The sequence below is a fragment of the Chiloscyllium plagiosum genome, chromosome 11 (assembly GCF_004010195.1).
Source record: "Chiloscyllium plagiosum isolate BGI_BamShark_2017 chromosome 11, ASM401019v2, whole genome shotgun sequence".
Lineage (NCBI taxonomy): Eukaryota > Metazoa > Chordata > Chondrichthyes > Orectolobiformes > Hemiscylliidae > Chiloscyllium > Chiloscyllium plagiosum.
The window spans coordinates 12,756,400-12,781,065 of record NC_057720.1 but is presented as its reverse complement, the minus strand read 5'-3'; the positions used below and the strand labels follow the sequence as shown (position 1 = coordinate 12,781,065).

Below are 24,666 nucleotides of genomic sequence, written 5' to 3'. Positions count from 1 at the left end.
ACACACAACCTTCCTTCCTTATCCTTTAGTGGATCAATCCTTTCTCTGGTTATCTTCTTGCTTCTTATATAAAAATAAAAGGCCTTGAGATTCCCCTTCATTCGGCTTGCTAAAATTATTTCATGACCCCTTTTAGCCCGCTTGATTCCTCGTCTAAGATTGGTCCTACTCTCCTGATATTCCTCCCAGGCCCGTTCTGTTCTTAGCTGCCTAGACTTTATGTATGCTTTCCTTTTCCTCTTGGCTAGTCTCATGATTTCTCCTGTCATCCACGGTTCACGAATCTTGCCTTTCCTCGCCCTTGTTTTCAAAGGGACATGCCTATCCTGCACAATCTTCAACCTATCTTTGAAAGCCTCCCATATATCATATGCGGACTCTCCTTCAAATAGCAGAAATTGCATAATGTGCAAGTTATAGCCCAATAGCTACATAGGGGTCAGGAATAGGGGTCAGGAGCCCAAGCAGGGTCACGAGCTGATGTTTTGGCAGAGTATCCATCTGGTATGGAACCACCATGGATTAGTATCCATCTGGTATGGGCGGCACGGTAGCTCAGTGGTTCATACTGTTGCCCCACAGCGCCAGGGATCTGGGTTCGATTCCAGCCTCAGGTGACTATCTGTGTGGAGTTTGCACATTCTCTCTTTGTCTGTGTGAGTTCCCTCCCACAATCCAAACATGTGCAGGTTAGGTGAATTGGCCATGCTAAGTTGCCCATAGTGTACAGGGATGTGTCAGTTAGATTCATTAGTCAGGGTAGGGGAATGGGTCTGGGTAGGTTACTCTTCAGAGGGTTGGAGTGGACTTGTTGGGATGAAGGGCCTGTTTCCACACTGTAAAGATTCTATGGTATAATAACCATCCATTATCGTATCTAGCTGGTAGTGTCCATCCACTATTGTGTCCACTCAATGTAGTGTCTACTTATTATAGTGCCCACTCAGTATAGTTTTCAACTGTGATAGAGTACACCCTTTATAGTGTTCACCCATTATAATGCCCACCTACTATACTGTTTACCATTATAACTTTCCACCATATGCCATCTTGAAAGAGTGTCCACCTGGTATAGAACCACTAGGGTATAATTTCCATCTGGTGTAATGTCCACCCATAACAGTGTCCATGTGATAGTGTCCACCTAGTATAGTATACACCCACTATAGTGTCCAACCATTATAGAGTCCACCTACTATCGTGTCCATCTGCTATAGCATCTATAAAATGTAATACCTACCATTTATAACATACACCCACTATAGTGTCTATTCATTATAGTGTCCACCCATGATAATGTCCTTCCATTAAAATGTCCATCTATTATAGTGTTCACCATGATAGTGTTCACCTATTATACTCCCTACCCATTATCGAGTGAACCTGGTATTGTACTTACGTGTATATTGTCCATTTGATAAATTTCTTGTTCACTGTGTCTCCCTGATTTAGTGTCTGCTAACTAGAATGCACTCTTAGTATAAGTGACCCCTTGTTATGGTGTCCATCTTACATAGTGACCACATCATATAGTGGCCTTTTGGTATATTGTCCACCTGACCTAGTGACCATCTCATATAGTTTCTACTTGGTATAGTGTCCACCTTGTTTTCATGGTTATGCTCATATTATAGTCAGACAATCTGCTCTGCCAGTTTTACACCAACATAGTGACTGGTGACTGAGGGGAGTATCTCGTGATGGGAGTAATGAGATGTTGGAAAATGAATGGCAGAAACTAAGTGTTATCAGATGGGAGAAAGTGAGGACTGCAAATGCTGGAGATCAGAGTCGAGAGTGTAGTGCTGGAGAAGTACAGCACGTCAGGCAGCATCCGAGGAGCAGGAGAATCGACATTTCGGGTGTAAGGCCTTCATCAGAAATGAGGCCAAACTTTTGGATTATGAGGTGGGAGGGAATTGTACTGGGGAACCAGACCCCAGGAATCATTTTGGCTGCTTTCCTTCAATGGATAAGGCATTGAGTTGAAGGCACAGTCAGATGGAAGCTAGACTTTAAGCATAAATAGTCAATGTTGTGTTGATGCTTTCCAGATAATTTGATCATTTGGACACTATACCAAAAGTGCAGTAGATTGCGTGAACATTATATCAGGGAGACACTATACTGAGTAAGACATTTACCAAATGGACACTCGTATAGTCATAAAGTCATTGCAAGCCGGATTAAGAGTCCCACATAGTGGACGGTCTGCCTAGTGCCTGGGTGCGGGACGTCTCTGAAAGGATATTGGAGCGGGATGGGGAGGATGCAGTTGTTGTGGTCCACGTTGGGACAATCAACATAGGCAAGGCTAGGAAAGAGGTCCTGTTTAGGGATTATCAGGAACTGGGAATTAAATTAAAGAATAGGTCCTCAAGGGTCAAAGTCTCTGGATTACTGCCCAAGCCACGTGCAAATTGGCAAAGAAACTTGAGAATAAGGAAAGTAAACACATGGCTAAATGAGTGGTGTGGGGAAGAAAGGTTCCTTTTCATAGGGCATAATATCAGTATTGGAACAGGAGGGATCTGTGCTCTCCACCTGAACTGAGCTGGGGCCAGTGTTCTAGAGAAAAGGCTGGTGGGGGTGAAGGGAACAAGACCAACTGGAAGCAAAGCTGCACATTAACATCTGTGAGGGTGGATTCAACTGCATGGAAAAGTATGAAAAGAAAGGAAAATTAAGGAGAGATTATTAAAGTCTCCAACACACAAAACAGAACAGAGTGTCTGCAAAGGATTAGAAATCAAACTTCAAACATACTGAATAAACAAATGGCAAGAAGAAGAGGGCCAGTCAATACAGGACTGAAGGTGTTGTATCTGAATGCGGGCAGTATACACAATAAGGTAAATGAGCTTGTGATGCAGATCAAAATTGGCAAGTATGACGTGGTGGGCATCACAGAGAAGCAGCTGCAAGGGGATCAGGACTGGGAGCCAAATGTCCAAGGATATACATCCTATTGAAAAGACAGGAGGTGGGCAAAGCGGGTGGAGTTGCCTTATTAGAAAGAAATGAAATTAAATCAGTAGCAATAAACAAAATAGGGTCAGATGATGTAGAATTTGTGTGGGTAGACTTGAGGAACCGCAAAGCTAAAACAAAAACCCATAATGGGATTTCGGCCCCAAAGTAGTCAGGACTTGGGGCACAAGATGCACCGAGAGGTAGAGAAGCCATGTAAGAAAGGCAAGGTTACGGTGATCATGGAGGATTTCAATATGCTGGTGGACTGGGAAAATCAGGTCAGTAGTAGATCACAAGAAAAGGGTTAATTTGGGAAACACAACAAAAATTCATCCAGAGGAAAAAGGAGCATACCAGAGGGAGGATGAGGCAACCATGGCTGACCAGGGAAGTCAGGGATGGCATAAAAGCAAAAGGGAAGCACATAATGTGGCGAAGGAAGCCAAAGGATTGGGAAGCTTACAAAACCAATAGAGGACAACGAAGGAAGAAATAAGGAGGGAAAAGATTAAATATGAGGGTAAGCAAGCCAGTAATATTAGAAAAGATTGCAAGAGTTTCTTTAGATATATAAGGGGCAAAAAAGAGAGGCAGAAATGGACGTTGGGCCTCCGGAAAATGACGCTGGAGAAGTAGTAACGGGGAACAAAGAAATGGCGGAGGAACTGAATAAGTACTTTGTTTTAGTCTTCATGTGGAAGACATGAGTAATATCCCAAAAATTCAAGAGAATGGGGGGGGGGGGGGGGGAGAGATGAATATGGTGGCCATCACCAAGGAGAAGGTGCTAGAAAAGCTGAAAGGTCTGAAAGTGGATAAATTCCCTGGACCAGATGGGCCACACCCCAGAGATCTGAAGGAGATAGCTGAAGAGATAGTGAAGTCTTTCATGGTGATCATTCGGGAATCACTAGAGTCAGGGAGGGTCCCAGAGACTGAAAAATCACTATTGTAACCCCTCGTTGAAAAAAGGAGTAAGGCAAAAAAAAACGGGAAAATCTAGCCCAATTAGCCTGACCTCAGTCATTGATAAGATTTTGGAGTCTGTTGTGAAAGATAAGATTTCTGAATACTTGGAAATGCATGTAAAATAGGGCAAAGTCAGCATGGTTTCAGCAAGCGGGTGTCATGCCTGACCAGTCTGTTAAAAGTTTTTGAGGAGGTAATGAATAGGTTAGGAGAAAGTGAGGACTGCAGATGCTGGAGATCAGAGCTGAAAATGTGTTGCTGTTGACTGAGACAAGGTGGGGGGAGGGGAAATGAGGAAACTGGAGAAATCTAAGTTCATCCCTTGTGGTTGAAGGGTTCCCAGGCGGAAGATGAGGCACTCTTCCTCCAACCGTCGTGTTGCCATGGTATGGCGATGGAGGAGACCAAGGACCTGCATGTCCTTGGTGGAGTGGGAGGGGGAGTTGAAGTGTTGGGCTACGGGGTGGTTCCCAACACCTCCCTCCACCTATCGCATTTCCAATGTCCCTCCCCAAGTCCCTCCTCCCTACCTTTTATCTTAGCCTGCTGGATACACTTTCCTCATTCCTGAAGAAGGGCTTATGCCCGAAACGTCGAATCTCCTGTTCCTTGGATGCTGCCTGACCTGCTGTGCTTTTCCAGCAATGAATAGGTTAGACCAAGGAGAGCCAATGGATGTTATCTATCTGGATTTCCAGAAGGCCCTTGACAAGGTGCCGCACAAAAGGCTACTGAGTGAGATAAGGACAGAGATAAGGAGAAACTTCTTCACCCAGAGAGTGGTGGGTGTATGGAAAGCTCTGCCCCAGAAGGCAGTGGAGGCCCAGTCTCTGGATTCATTTAATAAAGAGTTGGATAGAGCTCTCAAGGATTGTGGAATCAAGGGGTCATAATGAATGGTGGTGCAGGCTCGAAGGGCAGAATGGCCTACTCCTGCACCTATTGTCTATTGTCTATTGGTTCATGGTGTTAGAGGTAAGGTACTAGTATGGTTAGACCCTTGGCTGTCTGGCTGAAAGAAGAGAGTGGGGATAAAAGGGTCCTTCTCAGGATGTTAGCAAGTGACTAGTGGTGTTCCAAAAGGGTCAGTGTTGAGTCCACAATTTTTCATTTTATATGTTAATGATATGGATGAAGGAACTGAGGGCATTCTAGGTAAGTTTGCAAATGATACAAAGATAGGTGGGGGTACAGGTAGCATTGTGGAGGCGGGGAGGCTGCAGAAGAATTTGGAAAGTTTAGAACATTGGGCAGAGAAGTGGCAGATGGAGTACAATTTGGGAAGGTGTGAGGTCATGCACTTTGGCAAGAAGAATAGAAGCATGGACTATTTTCTAAATGGGGAGCAAATTCAGAAACCTGAAGTGCAAAAGGACTTGGGAGCTCTAGTCCAGGTCTCTTATAAAGCAAACTTGCAGGTTGAGTCAGTAGTTAGGAAAGCAAATGCAATGTTGTCACTCATCTCGAGAGGACTATAAAAGTAGGGATGTACTTCTGAGGGCTTATAAAGCTCTGGTAAGACTACATTTAGAGTATTCTGAGTAATTTTGGCTTCCAGACCTCAGGAAGGATGTACTGGCCCTGGAGCAGGTCCAGGGGAGGTTCACAGGAATGATCCCAGGAATGAAGGGTTTAACATATGAGGAATGTCTGAAGACTCCTGGACTATACTCAATGGAGTTTAGAAGGATGAGGGAGGATCTGATTGAAACTTACAGATTGCTGAACAGCCTGGACAGAGTGGACATTGGGAAGATGTTTCCATTGGTAGGAGAGACAAGGACCCGAGGGCATGGCCTTAGAGTAAAGGGAAGACTCTTTACAACAGAGATAAAGAGAAACTTTTTCAGCCAGAGAGTGATGAATCTGTTAAATTCATTGCTGCAAAAGGCTGTGGAGGCCAGGCCGTTGAGTATATTTAAAACAGAGATCAATAGATTCTTGATTGCCAAAGGGATCAAAGGTTACGGGAACAAAGCAGGAAAATGGGGTAGAGAAACTTATTCGCCATGATTGAATGGCGGAGCAGACTTGATGAGCTGAATGGCCTAATTTTTGCTCCAGTGTCTGATGGTTTTATGGTCTAGAGTCATAAGAGTTGTACAGCATGGAAACTTCAGTCCAACCCGTCCATGCCGACGAGATATCCTAAATTAATTTAGTCCCATTTGCCAACACTTGGCCCATAACATTCTAAACCCTACCTATTCATGTGCCTGCCCAGATGCCTTTTAAATGTTGTAATTGTACCACCACTTCATCTGGCAACTCATTCCATACACACACCACCCTCTGCATGAAAAGGTTGTTCCTTAGGTCCCTTTTAAATCTTTCCCCTCTCACCTTGAACATACCCTTTAGTTTTGGACTCCCCCAACCCCAGGAAAATATCTTGCTTTTCACCCTATCCATGCCCTCATGATTGCACGAACCTCTATAATGTCACCCATCAGCCTCCAATACTACAGGGAAAATAGCCCCAGCCTATTCAGCCTCTCCCCCTAGCCTGGAAGGTAAGTTGATTTTCTAGTGTATGCAACATTTTGAGCAGGACAGTAGGTGTGTGCTGCTGTTGGTGGTGATCAGAGCAAAATACGAACAGCAATGCATATGAAAATCTTCTCAGTGATTTTAATTTAAAGAATTCATTCGCATTAACCCTCCTTACAGAAGAACGGGAAAAGAAATTGATCAGACAGGGAAGAGCAAAGCACATGTATGTCAAGTTGACTGCCTCGTCACACTGCACACGATTTTCATTCTGAGTGACCTCGGAGTCAGAGGTTGGGGGTTCCAGTCTGACTCCAACCTCTTGAGTACAAAATACAAACTGAACACTCCGGTATAGTACTGAGGGAGTGCTGCAATGTTGGAGAGAGTGTCTTATGAAGGAGACATTAAACTTCAACCATGTCTAGTCTCCCAAATGAATATAAAATACAGTACCTCATGATGCTATTTACAAAAGGAGTAAGTGCATTCACCCCAGTGCCCTGGGAAATAATTATCCTCCAAACAACATCAGGTTAGAATCTCATTGCATACAAATTGGTTGTGGCATATCCTACACTGCAACTTTGAAAGTACTTCATGAGCTACATCGTGCTATGGATGGTCCTGCAGATGTGAAAGCCACTACATAAATGTAATTTATGTGCCTCTTCCGTTGAAATGAATGGAAATAAAAATCAGGCGCGGTGTGGCAAGAGTGGCCAACTTGACATCCCCACCCCTCCCCCCACCACTGTTGGCATCAAGCAGGTTTGCTCCACTAGCTTAGGCTCAGCCGTTACATTCACAGAGAAATAAATAAATATGGCAAGTATCAAAACAAGCATACTGAGTGAATATTTACAAGGAAAAACCATTTGTAATCTGAAGCACAAACTTCAAATATTATTAGCCTGATTCTTCATGATCAGCGTGTCTGTGTAGATCTTCAGACACATGCAGAAACTGAAAATGACTTCCCTATATTGCTCTTCTTGAGTGATTAACTTTGATGATTTTTCATAATCTTTCAAACCTAATCATGCTTTTTTTGGTCTTTTTCTTTTCCAAATCACAAAGCATTGATATTTTTTAGGTTTGTACGAGGTCAGGCCTTTGCAGGTTTGTCGATTCCAAATCCTCGCTGCTTTCTGGGCATTGACCCTTCAACGATGCCCTCAGATCACAGAATCATTGCAACAGTACAACCACTTACTTTCAACAGCCAACATCAATGGCCACATTGTGGCAACAGTGACTGCCAATGGTATCATGTAAAATCAAGGACTCATGTCTGTGCTATTGACTTGAACCCTGACATGAAGGCATTTGTAAACTCCAGAGTTGACCAATGATTGGGAGCAAGTGACAGGAGAAATGAGGGAGGTTATGAGCAGTCTGAGAAATAACGTGCAGTGCATGTAACATGTTTGGAAAGACTTTGAACCTATGATTTCCAAATCTATATGCCATTGAGAGTTTTTCTCACCTTGTGCCTGGTTCAGTTCTAGGTGGATTGCTAGAGATTGTTTAGCAAATGTCTCCAGTATTGTGTGACTGTGAGTAAGGTCAACAGTGTAGGGGAGCCAATGGCCTAGTCATATTACCACTGGGCTGCTCATTGAGGGACCCTGGTGTTGCTTTGGGGGGCTGAGTTCAAATCCCACCACAGCAGAAAATGGACTGTGAATTCAACAAAAATGTGGAATTAAGAGTCTACAGATGACTGTGTATCAATTGTCAGGGGAAAATATCCATTTAGTTCACAAATGCCCTTTGGGGAAGGAAACTGCCATCCATCATGTCTACATGTGACTCCTGACCCATCAGCAATGGGGATGACACTCAACTGCCTTCTGGGCAATCTGGGATGAGCAATAAATGCTGATTCAGCTTAATGAATGAAGGTAAAAAAGCTTGTGCTACGTTTTTCCATCCAGCAATGTTCAGATGTTTCCAGAACATGAGCAGGTGAAGTTACAATGCAGTACCTGCAGAGTGCTGCATTAACAGGAGGACCCTGTTTTATGCAGAAGATCCCATGGCACTGTTTTAAAAAGAGCAGCCGATCCTCCTAGAAGCATGATGAGTAGGCCTCCCTAAACCAACACCGCCAAAACAAATCAACTCTTCCATTGCATTGCCATGACTGGGATCTTTCTGTGTCTGGCAGGCTGGTGTGTCTACCCATTAAATTTCATGTTAAAAGTCTTCCACAGGTTGAGGAGTATGTCAGGACGTCATACAGATATGAGAAGTCACAAAATTATAAAAGGCCATTCAGCCTGCTGAGCCACTGCTTGCTCCTTGAGCTATTGCATTCCAAAAGAAACCAGCAATTATGCTCACAGATTTCTGTATGAACATTTCTCTCCCAGAGCCCGAGAAGCAGATTAAAAGTGCATATATATTTATGGAAATCATAAGTGGTAAAGACAGCTCATATATATCTGTCTGACAGCATCAATATGAAAACTTCCAACATATTACAGTGAACTGTACAAATACATCAATTATAAATTGTAATGATGTCCAACCTTGTTAGCTTCATGTACCCAAATGTGAATATTGCACAACTTTATGAGCCATGAGTAAAATGTGAATTAATGTTTCAGCTCATTTGCATGTATTCTGCAGGAGATCTTTACTAACAGATCTTGGTTTTGTGATTTGTGATTTATTTTTCAAACCTTCCAGACCCACAATGCTTGAGGAGGGCACAGGTAAGCCAATGAGAAATTTAAGCACAATTGAGGCTGAACAGCTGGAAGGCTGGACTTGACAGGGTTTGGAGACCTCCACAGTCCAGTTATGGCTCTGACAGCCCTGATATAACACATGGTTAAAGACAACTTTCACTTGGTTTAATTTATTCTCGATATCTCTGGCTGTCGTTTAACTGCAGTCAGTGAGCTTTCCATAGCAGCTGACTTAATGGTGCTTTGGAGTGAGCTGCAGTTCCAGTTGTGAAGTCTAATGTTTTGCCTCCCCATGCACATGTTCGTAATTTTCCAAATTTTCTTTAGAACTGATTTCCGAAGCAAGATATAAACCCAGGGATCCAAGATCTGGTTCCAGGCAGCCATTCGAACACTGAAGAGAAGTGAAGTTATTGCTTCTGGGCTTGCATTTAAGCTGCCTATTGTTGCCACGGATACCTGAATGAAACAGAAAATAATTTAGTTGTCAGCAACAGCAATGACCATTGTTCAGCTCAATTATGGCATGTCATAGAGTCACAGAGTCTTACAGCACAGAGACAGACCCTTTGGCCCAAACTGGTCCATGCCAATCGAAATGTCCATCTACGGTAACCCCATTTCCCTGCAGTTGGCCATAACTTTCTAACCCTTTGCTCTCCATGTATTTGTCCAAATGCTTTTTAAATATTGTTAATGTACCCACCATTCGAACACTGAAGAGAAGTGAAGTTATTGCTTCTGGGCTTGCATTTAAGCTGCCTATTGTTGCCACGGATACCTGAATGAAACAGAAAATAATTTAGTTGTCAGCAACAGCAATGACCATTGTTCAGCTCAATTATGGCATGTCATAGAGTCACAGAGTCTTACAGCATAGAGACAGACCCTTTGGCCCAAACTGGTCCATGCCAATCGAAATGTCCACCTACGGTAACCCCATTTCCCTGCAGTTGGCCATAACTTTCTAACCCTTTGCTCTCCATGTATTTGTCCAAATGCTTTTTAAATGTTGTTAATGTACCCACCTCAACCACTTCTGCTGGCAGCTCATTCCATATGTGTACCACCCTCTGTGTAAAAAGGTTGTCCCTTAGGTTCCCTTTTATCCTTTCCCCTCTAACCTTAAACTGATGCCCTCTGGTCCTCGATTCCCCAACCCTGGGGAAAAAACTGAATGCATTCACCCTATCCATGCCTCTCATGATCTTATACACTTCTTTCAGGTCCCCCTCAGGGTCCCACGCTCTGAAGAAAAAAGTCTTAGCTTATCCCAACCTCTCCCTATAACTCAGACCATTGAGTCCAGGCAACATCCATGTAAATTTCTTTTGCACTCTTTCCGGTTTAATCACATCCTTCCTCTAACAAGGTGACCAAAGCTGAACATAATACTCCAAGTGTGGCCTCACTAATGTCCTCTATAACTGCAACATAACTTCCCAACTTCTATACTCAATGCCCTGACTGATGACTCCACTTTCAAGGAACCGTGCACCTGAACTCCGAGGTCCCTCTGTTCCACTACACTCCTTAAGGGCCGACCACTCACCATGAAACTCCTACCTTGATTTGATATTCCAAAATCTTCAAACATTTACAGAGATTTAGAAAATCATGAGAGGTAAAGATAATGTGAATAGAGATAGGGTAGAGGAGTCCAAAACTGGAGGGTATAGGCTTAAGGTCAGAGAAGAAGGATTTAAAAGGGACCTCAGCGGCTACTTTTTCACATGCTGCCACAGGAAGTGGTAGAGGCAAATACAGTCATTTGGACAGGTACATGAATAGGAAAGGTTTTGAGAGATGGGGGCTGAACACAGGAAAGTAGGACTAGTTTATTTTTGGGAAACCTGATTGGCATGGATGAGTTGGATTGATAGGCCTGTTTCCGTGCTGTTTGACTCTATGACTCTATTTCTGTCAAATTAAGCTCCTTTGAAATCACAACTCAGTATATTATGGGGCAGTTTCTTAAACTTGTTGACCTGTTCCGGTTGTGGGAAATGCAATAATTTGGAATTTCACAACCAGCTATGACCCTTCAGCTCCACGGCATGTCATCGAATCCCTAATTTGCAAAAAGCAGCAATTTGAGTCTTCACTGACCTTCCAAAGACCATCCTATGCATACCCAGCCCCACCGCCATAATTGGGGTGGCTAATCCCATACAAACTCCATAAAGACAGTTATCCAAGGCTGGAATTGAACCCAGGTCTCTGGTACTATGAGGTAGCAGTGCTAACCACTGTGCCACCATGACACCCACTATCACTGAAACAATTAGGAGCTGGAGTAGGCCTGAGGTCTGCTTGAGAGTGCTCTGCCATTCAGTAAGATTACATCTGGTCTGATCATAGGCTGAGGTTCTCTTTCCCAACTCATTCCCATAACCCTTGCAATCCTTGCAAATTTGAAATCTGTCTTCTTCAACCTTGAATATATTCAATCCCCAATCTCCACTGGTGACCCTCTGAGAGAAGAAATTCCTCCTCATCTTTCTTTTTTACAATGAGATACCTTTATTCTGAAACCAAACGCTTTTCATCTGGACTCCCTCGAGAGGAGAAACATGTTCTCATCAGCAATCATATCATGCCGTCTAAGACCGTTTAACTAATAAGAGAAATATCCATCTTTCGTTTAAACTCTGATAGATATAGGCCCAACTTGCTTAATCACTCATCTGAACAAATATCTTTCACTCCAGGAATCAAACCTCTGAGTCTTCTCTGAACTATCTCCAATGCAAAAGTATCCTGAACTAAATGAGGAGATTAAAATTGCGACATCTCGCCACAGCAACACTTGCCTAATTTGATACTCCATCTCCCCTACTATACAACCATAAAGCCACGGGAAACAGCAGCAGGTGTAGGCCATTCAGCCTCTCCAGCTTGCTCCACCATTCAATAAGTTCATGGCTTATCCAATGTTGTTCATATTCATTTTCTTGCCTTTTCCCCTTAACCTTTCATTCCCCAAATGATTGAGAATGTACCTATCTCAGCCCGAAATATACTCAGGAATATACACAAACATTCCTTCTGCCTGCATTATTGCTTGTTGCATGTGCATGTTAACTGTTACGAGACCTGTGATAGTTCAGTCAGTGGAGCACAAGTATTTTTGGACCGTGATCACCTTTTGGGTCAACTTTCAGCTCAAGACTTTTTCATAAAATTCCAAACGAGGCGACCAAAAGCAATCAACACTGAGTTCTCCTGCTCCCTCAAATTGAAACCTGACATTAATTGCAAAAAGCGTGCACTGTAATATTTTGCGATTCATGCATCAGTGATCAACTCCTGATGCGCAAACAATTACCTCATTCCTTGAATGAACCGTGAAGAAGACAGGTTTAAAAAACTAGCTCAGAATAAACATTGAAATCAAAACTTTCTGTCATCTCCCTGTCATGGACTTTAACAATGTAGCTTCTGTCTCAGGGCTTATCAAACTGGATCAGCCAGTATTTTAGCATTTACATTGTTAACTATTGGAGGGCCTACTTTGGGAGATATTGGGGAGAAGGCTATAACCTGAGGGAGCTGCCAGGGTACAAAGGTCCCAACAGTTGCTCATCACCCACTGTTGGCATTGTGCCAGCAACAAGGCAGGAGCCAGAAGGCCTGGTCAATTTTGACCCAACCGATGTCCTTCAATCAGTAAGGACCATGCTAGGGTCTGTTCAGGCTGATATGGGTCAGTTAGTTCAGTTGGCTAAACAGCTGGTTTGTAATGTAGGTGATGCCATGGGTTCAATTTCTGGACTGGCTGAGGTTACCATGAAGGATTTGCCTTCTCATCTCTCCCCACACCTGAGGTGTGGTGACCCTCAGGTTAAACCACCCCCAGTCATCTCTGTCTCTCTCTCTCTCTCTCTCTCTCAAAAGAGAGAGCAGCCCTATTGTCTCGTAGGATTATGGTGACTTTATCTTACTATTTATTTCATTGTCAAAAGGTGCGGCACTGGAAGGGCACAGCTGGTCAGGCAGCATCTGAGGAGCAGAAGAGTCAACATTTCGTGCGTAACCCCATCGTCAGGAATACCCTAAACATTGACTCTCCTGCTCCTCGGATGCTGCCCGACCTGCTGTGCTTTTCCAGCGCCGCACCTTTTGACTCTGATCTCCAGCATCTGCAGGATTCACTTTCTCCTTTTTATTTCACTGGCTTTGAAGAAGTGTCACTGGGTTTAAAAAATAAAATTAAGAACCAAGTAAATAAGGGCCAGGGAATGTGTGGGAGCTGAATGTTTAGGGAGCTGGTGTGCCACATTTTGAATTGCAATGAACATATCTGTAGCAATTGTTGGTTGCTTGAGGAACTCCAGTTCAGAGTTGATGAGCTGAAGTCTGAGCTTGGGTTTGTGGAGAGAGTGACCCTCCATAATACTTAGTGGGGAGAGGGACAGAAAATATTTCTCTCTTCACAGATACTACTGAACATTTCCAGTTTTTATTTTTGTGCACCTACTTTTCTGAACTATTGTTACGATGAAACTTGGCACTTATACAATCGCTCCACCCAATGTCTTATACCATGGAACTCCTAAATATTTACCAACCTTATTGACGTCAATAAAATTGGCTGCAGCCAATTTGTGCGCAGTAAGGTGCCTCAATAATGAGATGATTGATCAGTTCATCAAAAAAAAACCCCAAAGAATTGCTGCAAGTCAGAAACAAAAACAAAAATTGCTGGAAAAAAGGACTCAGCAAGTCGAGCAGCATCTGTGAAGAAAAAGTAGTTAACATTTTGGGTCCAATGAATCTTCTTCAGAAGTGTTTGTAGCTGGGAAAATCCTAAAGGTGGGGTTGGAGAGGAAGGGGGAGGAGAAGTAAATGTTAGGTGGAGATTGAGCCCAGAGAGAGAGAGGAAGAGAGAGAGAGAGAGCAACAGTTGTGCAGACAACAGATTAGGTAAAGGTCAGCCTGACAGAATCAAAATCTGTTAATGGGGTCTATTAATGACTGAGGGGATTAATACAGCTGTACTAATCCCTTCAGTCACTCAACACATTGGAAGAAAAATATTCTCCTCATATTTGTCCCAAAGGGGCAATTTCTTTCTTATTCGTTGGTTATGGGCAACGGGGGCTAAACTAGCATTTCTTACCTCCCTAATTGTCCACAGGAGAGTAAGGAGACACATGTAGGCCAGACCAGGTAAGGGCAGCAGATTTCCTTCTCTAAAAGACATTATTGAACCAGGTGGGCTTTACCTGACAATTAATAATATTTTCATGGTCATCATTAGACTATTAATTCCAGATGTTGTTTTAAATTTAATTCAAAATCTCTATCTGCCATGAGAAGATTTGACTCCAGATGGACAGTAGATTAAGGGATAATACCACAAGGCCATCCATACTGCCTAACTCCTCATTTTAAAACTGCGTTGACTCATCCAGACTCACTCACAAGTGCAGACTCGCTTTCCATATCTCCTTCATCAACCTCTTCTATCCTGCTTTGTCAGGCAGAAGATACAGAAGCTTGAACATATGCACCAACAGGTTGGAGAGCAGCTTCTTCCCTGCTGTTATAAGCCTGCTGAATGGACTCTCTAACTTCAAATAATGTTGATCTTGCTTTGTGCACCTCCTGTGTAGCTGTAGCCTTGTACACCTCAGCACCCTATGATCTGTATGTCCTTGTTTGTAATGATTCACCTGTACTGATCACAAAACAAAACTTTTCACTGCACTTAGGTACATAAGACAACAATAAATCAAATCAAATCATGACCATTTAGAAGCATATACACTTCTAACAAATCACCCCTTGCTTTTCAAAACTCTGATGAAAACTTGGAGAAAGTGAGGACTGCAGATGCTGGAGATCAGAGCTGAAAAATGTGTTGCTTGAAAAGCGCAGCAGGTCAGGCAGCATCCAAGGAGCAGGAGAATCGACCTTTCAGGCATAAGCCCTTCTTCAGAAGGGCTTGTGCCCGAAACATCGATTCTGATGAAAACTCGCCAAGCCTGTATGACCTTTCCTCAACAGGCAACCCACTTATCCCGGATAATAAATCTAATAAACCTTTTCACATCTGCCTCTATTGCATTTACATCCTCCTTAAATAAGGAGACCAAAACTGTGTGCAGTATTGGACCAACACACTCTATAAATGAAGCACAGCATCATTACTTTTATATACTTTTTCAGGCTGAGGGTGTTACGTGTATGGAATGAGCTGCCAGAGGAAGTGGTGGAGGCTGGTACAATTGCAACAGTTAAGAGGCATTTGGATGGGTATATGAATAGGAAGGGTTTGGAGGGATAAGGGCCGGGTTCTGGCAGGTGGGACAAGATTGGGTTGGGATATCTGGTCGGCATGGACGGGTTGGACCGAAGGGTCTGTTTCCATGCTGTACATCTCTAAGACTTTATGTTGAATTCCTCTCCTAATAAAGCTTAGCATCCTCTTAGCCTTCCTGATTAGGTCTGCTCAGTCCATGAGCCTAATTTTGAACTTCTGTTGGCCTGTCATTATAATCCTCCATTTTGTCCCCTTATTCCCTGACCTCCCTGTTCTTCACCTGCTGTGTCGTTCAAATTAAGCTCAATGTTAACTCAAGAAAGAGCAACTCATCTCTGGATTCTGTTTCAAGGAACAGAGGAGTCCAACAACATTGTCTTCACTTTCAAGAGGCAGCTTCTCACCATTCAACCATTTATACCTCCTCTCAATCACATCCTTTATGTTTGCTTATTGCCTCCTTCGGCTGTGACCACTTCCAGTCCTGCAGTTACTTGATCTTCCTAAGTCCTCCACCCTATCACAGGCCATTCCATTTGGCATTCTTTCCACCTTTTCCATTTTCACTTTCCTAAAAAGACTATTACAGATCTCACTTTTCTTGAAAGGTCAATGATTTGAAAGGTTTGCAAATGCCCCTCAGGGAAGGAAATTGCCGTCCTTCCCTGGTGTGGCCTACGTATGACACCAGACCCACAGCAATGTGGTTGACTCTTAACTGCCCTCTGAGCAATTAATGCTAGCCTGGACAATTATGCCCTCATCCCACAAATTAATTTTAAATAATTAATCTTTCATTTTCTCTTCACAACTGCTGCGTGAACTGTTGAATATTTCAAGCATTTTTCTGTTTATTTTTGTTCCAACAACCATCAAATTCTGATTGCGTAAATGGAACAGCACTCAAACAGGTTTCCCTGCTTTATATATAGATTAAATTTGAATGCATTGTCAATCCTTTATTAGGGCAGCTTTTAAAATTCACCCTGAAAATAAAATAGATGTATGTTGAAGCTGCATCTGATCGATTTAGAATTGTATAAATGACAGATATTCCAAGCTGTCACACTGAAATCAACCAGGGAAAGATTCGAGGCACACCCGAATATATAAACATTTATACCGAGTTGCAAGTACAAACTGGACCAGCTCAAAAACTCAAAGAGCTTATGGGATGCTGAATAGATTGAATCAAGTGTGAACCAAAGTGAAAAACTGAAAGAACTGCAGATGCTGGAAATCAGGAACAAAAACAGAAATTACTGTAAAAGCTCAGCAGGTCTGGCAGCACCTGTGGAGAGAAATCAAAGTTAACGTCTGGGGTCCGGTGACCCTTCTCCAGAACACTGATTTCTGTGAACTAAAGTGGCACTCTGCCACATATATTGAAGTTGGAGGAGGAGGTGCAACTGTCGACACTGAATTAATAATGCCTGTAGTCAATTATGAATGCAATCTGTTCTTTCAGATACAGAGGTCTTTTCCTCTGCACCCTGCAGGGTAATCTATCAGGATGCTCAAATTTCTAAACCATTGTCTATCGTAAAATCATAAACCTGTTCTTTTACACTGTGAAAATGATCTTCTTATACAAATTGGGAGATCATGTTGTGGCTGTACAGGACATTGATTAGACCACTTTTGGAATACTGCGTTCAATTCTGGTCTCCCTGCTACAGGAAGGATGTTGTGAAACTTGTAACGGTTGAGAAAAGATTTACAAGGATGTTGCCAGGGTTTGAGCCACAGGGAGAAGCTGAATACGCTGGGGCTATTTTCCCTAGAGCGTCGGAGACTGAGGGGTGACCTTATAGAGAAAATCATGGCGGGCAGGGTAGGGTGAATAGCCAAGGTCTTTTCCCTATGATAGGGGAATCCAAACTAGAAGCCATAGGTTTAAGGTGAGAGGGGAAAGATGTAAAAGGGACTTAAGTTGCAACGTTTTCATGCAGAGGGTGGTGCATATATGGAATAGGTAAAAACAATGACTGCAGATGCTGGAAACCAGATTCTGGTTTAGTGGTGCTGGAAGAGCTCCTCAGATGCTGCCTGAACTGCTGTGCTCTTCCAGCACCAATAATCCATATATGGAATAAGCTGCCAGAGGAAGTGGTAGAGCCTGGTACAATTATAACATTTAAAAGGCTTCTGGATGGGTACATGAATAGGAAGGGTTTAGATCATTGTGGGCCAAATGCTGGCAAATTAGACTAGATGAATATATCTGGCCAGCATGGATGAGTTGGACCAAAGGGTCTGTTTCCGTGCTGTATAGCTCTACGACTCTTCCAAGGAGATCAGATCACTTGACTCAATCTATCAATGGGATTGAACATCCTGTAAGCCCTTTGAGTTTCTAAGTGTGTGGGTGGATGTAAATATTAATATGTTCAGGTATTCCTGGAACCCTTTCCTAGTAGAGCTCAATGTGACAGCTCAAAGTGCCCATCACATTGTATCACTCTGAATAGGCCAGATGGTTAATCAGCAGGAGAATCGACGTTTCGGGATTCCTGAAGAAGGGCTTATGCCCGAAACGTCGATTCTCCTGCTCCTTTGATGCTGCCTGACCTGCTGCGCTTTTCCAGCAACATATTTTTAAGCTCTGATCTCCAGCATCTGCAGTCCTCACTTTCTCCCAGATGGTTAATCATCCAACTCACTCCTCCCTGTCTCTGCTTTCTCCCATTTTCTTTCATCTCTTTAGGCCTAAGGCCTATTATTCATCTCCTTCTTGACAACGTTCAATGTTTGGTCTCAGCTCCATTCTGTGGCAGAGAATTCCACAGGCCCACCACTCACTGAGTGAAGAAAGTTCTCCTCATCTCACTGCTTACCCTGTATCCGTACATTGTGACCTCCCTAGTCAGCCTTCCAGCATTTATAGAGTCATAAAGTCATACAGCATGAAAACAGACTCTTCAGTCCATCTAGTCCATGCCAATCATAATCCCAAACTGACCTAGCCCCCACCTGCTTACACTTGGCTCATATTGTTTCAAACATTTCTTATTCATGTACTTATCTAAGTGTCTTTTAAACAATGTAACTGTACATGCATCCACCACTTCCACACACATACCACTCTCTGTGTAAAAATAAATTGCCCCTTTTTTTTAATCTTTCTCCTCTCATCTTAAAAACATGCCGTCTAGTCTGGAAATCCCACACTCTAGGGAAAAAAAAACACCTGCCATTCACCTTATCTATACCCCCCCATGATTTTATAAACTTCTATGAGGTCACCTCTCAATCTCCTATGCTCCAGTGAAAGAAGTCCCAGCTTATCCAACTTATAACTCCAACCCTCCTTTCCTGGCAACGTCCTGCTAAGTCTTGTTTGAACTCTCTCCAGCTGAATAATACCCTTCCTATAACAGGGCGACCAGATCTGGACACAGTGCTCCAGAAGCGGCCTCACCAATACCCTGCACAACCTCAACGTGAAGTTCCAACTCCTATACCCAAAGGTCTGAACCATTAAGGTAAACATGATAAAGGCCTTCTTCACCACCCTGTCTATATGTGATGTAAACTTCAAAGAATTATGTACCTGAACCTCTCGATTTCTCTGTTATACAACACTATGCAAATCCCTACTTTTAACTGCATAAGTCCTGCCCTTGTTCATTTTACCAAAATGCAATATTTGTTAGAATTTCTATGGGATCCTTTCTCATTCTTCTAAACTCCAGGCAGAAAAGGAATTCAGCATTTGACATTACTTGAAGGAGAGACATGAGTAGGATTTGAATCCTCACGTTCAAAGCACATTGGCTTAGTAGTCCATCACCTTAATGTCTTGGACGTCCCCATTGGATTTCTCAGACACATATCTACAGGCTTATTCACGCACTCACAGGAATTCCACCTGCTCTCCACTAACTAAGTGACAAATGTTCTAGTCTTCTCAGTTCTAGATGGCCTAACCCATTCCTTTAGACTATGACTCCTGGTTCCAGACTCCCTGGTTATCCTTTCAGCCTTGCTTTTCCTTCTTCCCCATCTCCTTTCTGGATAGGTTTTTGTTAAGAGGATGAAGAAGGGAATCAGGCTCCAAAAGCATTCCTGGCAACTGGGAGTGCCCAAGGATGTCCTAACCATGGCTGCTCCCCAGGCACCTTGCACACAGCTGCACCTTGCTGTGTTGGTGATGGTGGTGGTGGACTGTCTAGATATCAATGGAGTGGACCTGTACATAACAACCCCTCCCCGGCCTGGGTGTTGGTGACAGGGACGCGAACAATGATATCCTGAATCCTTGGAAAACCCACTGAGAGGGCAAGGCTTCCTGCCCTGGCTATCTGACTGTCGTAGTCATTGGTGATGGTAATTTTATAGAGAAACGTGGCCTTAGCACATTCTGCAGACTGAGTCACGCCACTCAGGTCTGTCATGGCAGACTGAAATAACCTCTTTGCAAGGTGGTCCTGTGGGGAGGGGATATGGCCTAATGGCAATAACCTGTCAATCGAGAGACCCAGGTAATGTCCTGGGGAGTAGGATTCCAATCCTACCATGGCAGATGGTAGAATTTGAATTCAATAAAACACCTGGAAATAAGAGCCTAATAATGGTCATGAATCAATTGTTGGGGGAAAACCCATCTGATTCACTTATATCCTTACAGAAGGAAGCTGCCATGCTTACCTGGTCTGGCCTCCATGTGACCACAAGAATGTGGTTGACCATTAATTGGGGGTGGGCAACAAATACAAGTGCAGCCAGCAACACTCTCATCTGTGGATGACTTTTTTAAAATGCTATCATGACTTCCAATGGCACAGCCATTGAATGGTCATGCCCTGACATGCAATTGGATGGGGCCAGCGTATCATCCAGTGGCTTGGGAAAGGTGAAGACTCATCTGGCTAACAGTCATTTATCGGTATTTCACCTGAGTCCTGTGCTGGGCTGGTAAGATACAGCTTCTATCTGTGCTTCGCTGCCTGCTGCTGCCTGCCTAGAGCATACCCTCCCTCCTGGATTGGCCTCCTTTATCCACTTCCGATGCTCTCACCATCTGCTCTCCTCCCTTTCTCTCCTTCTCTGCATCTCCAAAAACCAACTTAGCGACGAATTTCTTAGACAGTTGTCAATACTCCAATACTGCCCTGGGATTCGTGCACTTCAAAGATGAATTCTTTCACTGGAAGTGGGCCTTACTGATAAGGCCAGCAATGAAGAGCACCTTCTCCTGCTGAAGTCAGGCATGGAGACTCCTCCAGGCAAGTTAAAGCGAAAGCAAAGTTCAAAAGAAGTGGACTCAAAATGTTAACACTGTTTCATTTTCCACACAGGCTGCCAGACATACTGGGTTTCTCAAGCACTTTCTGTTTATATTTCTATTCCAGCCTATATATCCACCCTTCCACTAACAAAGAAGGGAACCAAATGCTCTGTCCTAGTGCGTTCATGTATTCGGGAACTGGAAACTCTAGGTCTGCACTCGATGGAGTTTAGAATGGTGAGGGGACAATCTGATTGAAACTGAGAGGCCTGGATACAGTGGACGGAAGAAGATGTTTCCATTTGTAGGGGAATCTAGGACCCAAGGGCACAACCTCAGAGTGAAGGGCTGACCCTTGAGAACTGAGGGATGAGGTGGGTGGCAAACGTCAGATGCCATATCACTTGCCTTTCACTCCTCCCTGGAACATCTTGACACGAAGAACAGCTATTTAAGAATTCTACTCATTGACTACAGTTCAGCCTTCAAAACTCTTATCCCCTCAAGACTGATTATTAAACTTAGTGATCATGGACTAAGCCCCACTCTCTGCAACCGGTTCATCAGTTTCCCGACCCACAGGCCTTAATCAGTTAAGATTGGGGACAATATTTCATCCTCACTAATACTCAACACTGGAGCCCCCAGGGGTGCGTACTTAGCCCCCTACTGTACTCACTGTATACCCATAACAGCGTCGCCAAATACCAGACTAATTCCATTTGCATATTCGTTGATGGCACCACCATAGTTGGTTGAATCTCAGATGACGATGAAACAGACTACAGACGGGAGGTGGAAGACTTGGAAAAATGGTGCACTGAGAACAACCTAGCTCTCAATGCCGGCAAAACCCAAGGAACTCATTACTGACTTTCGGCGGGATGATACTCATGCCCCCCTACACATTAACAACACAGAGGTGGAACAAATGGAGAGTGTCAAGCTCCTGGGAGTGGTCATCCACAACAAGCTTTCTTGGACTCTTCATGTGGACGCACTGGTTACAAAGGCCCAACAACATCTCTTCTTCCGCAGGCAGCTGAGGACATTTGGCATGATGGCGAATACCCTTGCCAACTTTTATAGGTGCACCATCGAGAGCATTCTATCTGGATGTATCACCACCTGGTATGGCAACTGTACCATTCAAGACAGGAGACGGTTCCAGAGAGTGGTGAACTCGGCTCAGACAATCACAAAGGCTTCCCATCAATGGAATCCATCTACCAGGCCCGCTGTCAAGGAAAGGCTGCCAGCATTCTCAAAGATCCATGCCACCCTGGCAATGCTTTTCCACAACCTCTAACATCGGGGAGAAGTCACAGAAGCCTGAACGCATGCACCAGCCAGTTTCACAATAGTTTCTCCCCTACTGTTGCTAGAATACTGAATGGACTCGCAAATTCTTAACATTCGTCTGTACCTGTGTTTTTGTTTTTGCCGTTATTTGCCTATTATTTACTTATCTATGCTACTTAACTCTGTGATCTGCCTGTATTGCTCGCAAGACAACATTTTTCACTGTGCCTCGGTACACGTGACAATCAAATCAATTCAATTCAATGACAAATCACTGCCTTACCTAAGAGAGTGGAATAGCATCTTCACAGCCAGAAAGGCAGGGTCTCAGGTTAAAATCTCATCCAAAGGCGAAGCCCCATGCAGAGTGCAGCACCACCTCATTACTATAGGATGCAAATCTCTGAGGTACAGCATCATTTGTTGACTGAGAAACAAGCACTCTGCCACAGCATTACATCAAAAACAAGAAAAGCACTCATCAAACCAAACAGTTTGCATTTATATAGCTGCCTTCACAACTTCAGGGCATTTTGTTTTTAAGGAGGATCTTAAAGGAAGGAGGATAGATACATGGAGAGGTTGAGGAAATTACAGAGCCTAAGGCCAAGGTGCTGAAGACATGGCCACCAATGATGGCACTATAAAATTAGAGCATGCAAGAAATTTGTAGGAACACAGAGATCTTTGTGGGTTTTATGAGGAGCTTGCAGAGAGACAGTGTGTATGTGAGAAGGGATTGACATGGTCACGTACAAGGTCATGGAAAGAAAAATTATGAATGTTAAAGCTGAACAAAATTGGAGAAATATTGGTCAGAGAACAAGAGGGAAATAGGTGAACAGGGTTGGTGCAAATTAGAATACAAAAAAGAGTTTTGTATGAGCTTAGGTTTACGAGGCAAAGGACTTGGGAGGTTAGCCAGGAGAACTGAGGAATACTTCCGTCTAACAGCAACAAAGGTGAGAGTTTCAGCAGCAGATGAACTGATGTAAGGGCAGAGACAGGAGATGACCCGGGGTTAAAAGCAGGGCAGTTAATAGAGAGGATATGGTGTTGGAACATCAGCTCCATGTTAAATTGTGTGCCAAAGTTGCAAACAATCTGGCTCAGCCTCAGACATTGGCAAGAGAGAGGAGTGAAACTGGTGGCTAAGGAACAGAGTAAATGGTGGGAACCAAACTGTACTCTCCAGGTTACTGTGACCGAGATTAATCTGCTCCCACCTCCCCACCATCACCAACTCCCTTGGAAGTTGTCCACATTCATGTGTTGAAAGTACAAACTACAAATCAAAGGCAGACTTGCCTTTTATTCTTGAGGTTCAGGTTCAGAACATAATATCACATCCCTAACAACTCAGTATCTCTGTCCTTTGTTGACTGGCTCAGAACTGCTGCCTGGTTTGAATCACACTGATAAGTGAAGCAATACCCCTTTGTTTTCCCTTGACAACAGTGAATAATTTGGATATCTTCACAGTAAACAATGTCCAGTCAAACAGTCAACTATTTGATGGTGCTCCCAGTCATTGCAAGACTTGCTGAATTTATAATAATTGGCATTGGTTGCCATGACCCTACATATTATAAATATGTAGCTCTCTGCCAAGAGTAGTGAGTCAGTTATGGACAAAACCAACTATTTTCTCCAGAATTGTACCAAAATCCTTCCTTTGCCTTTTCATATCCAGTACTGACAAATCACCCGCACCAAGGACATTGACCCACTTTCCCCTTATTCAAACACAGACAGGCCTGCAGTATATTGATAGTGCTTCCAGTTTTTAGTTCAAGTTTGGAACTTAGCACATAGAACAGTACAGGTTCTTCGGCCCTCGATGTGTTGTGCCAACCTTTTATCCTACACTAAGATCAGACTAACCAACATACCCTACATTTTACTATCATCCATGTGCCTATCCAAGAGTCACTTAAATGTCCCTAATGTATCTGACTCTACTTCCACTGCTGGCAGTGCATTCCACTCACCCACCACTCTCTGTGTAAAGAACCTACCTCTGACATCTCCCCTTAACTTTCCACCAATCACCTTAAAATTATGCTCCCTCATGACAGCCATTTCCGCCCTGGGAAAAAGTCTCTGGTCATCCACTCTATCTAAGCCTCTCATCATCTTATACACCTCCATCAAGCCACCTCTCATCCTTCTTCACTTCGATGAGAAAAGCCCTTGCTCCCTCAGCCTTTCTTCATAAGACCTGCCCTCCAGTCCAGGAAGCATCCTCGTAAATCTCCTCTGCTCCCTCTCTAAAGCTTCCACATCCTTCCTATAATTAGGCGACCAGAACTGAACACAATTTCTGTGCTTCTTGCTCTGTTGACTGCCTGCATTCTGGACATCTGTCAAAGCTAACATCTCCAAGTACCTGAGGACATGTACTTACATTGAAGGTAATGTACAAATAGATATAAACATATGACATCGGAGCAGGAGAAGACCAATCTGCCCCTTGAACTTCTTCTACCATTTCTGATTGCTTTTATGGTCAAGAGGTTTGATGCCACTCCATGAGTTTAGTTTCCTTACAGATTGGTTCAAGGAAACTGCAAAGTTGAGAACTGTCTTGAAGTTTAGAATTCAAAGTAACACAATGTATTCTCCATTAATACTAAATATGGCCATATCAATGATCACAGATACAGCAGGTTCTGAAATTATAGGTACATGTGGTAATCGATCTTTGTCATGTACTTGTGACCATTTGCTTTCTC

General features: G+C 43.4%; 1 protein-coding gene across 3 annotated transcripts in view; it reads right to left on the bottom strand.

The window, feature by feature from the left end:
- Window positions 1-6,416: 6,416 nt before the first annotated feature.
- The window catches only part of LOC122554143 (prostaglandin F2-alpha receptor-like), a 40,352-nt gene continuing 22,102 nt past the window's right edge, over window positions 6,417-24,666 (bottom strand). Inside the window, exons 3-4 of one of the 3 annotated variants that reach the window (XM_043698705.1) lie at window positions 9,838-9,912; window positions 6,417-9,515 (exon numbers count right to left, since the gene is read on the bottom strand). In XM_043698705.1, coding sequence (XP_043554640.1) covers window positions 9,297-9,515; window positions 9,838-9,912 — 294 coding nt within the window. In that variant the 3' untranslated portion in view covers window positions 6,417-9,296. Of the gene's footprint in view, window positions 9,591-9,837; window positions 9,913-24,666 lie in introns of all 3 variants that reach the window. The other 2 variants (XM_043698704.1, XM_043698706.1) reach the window with 2 other exon arrangements.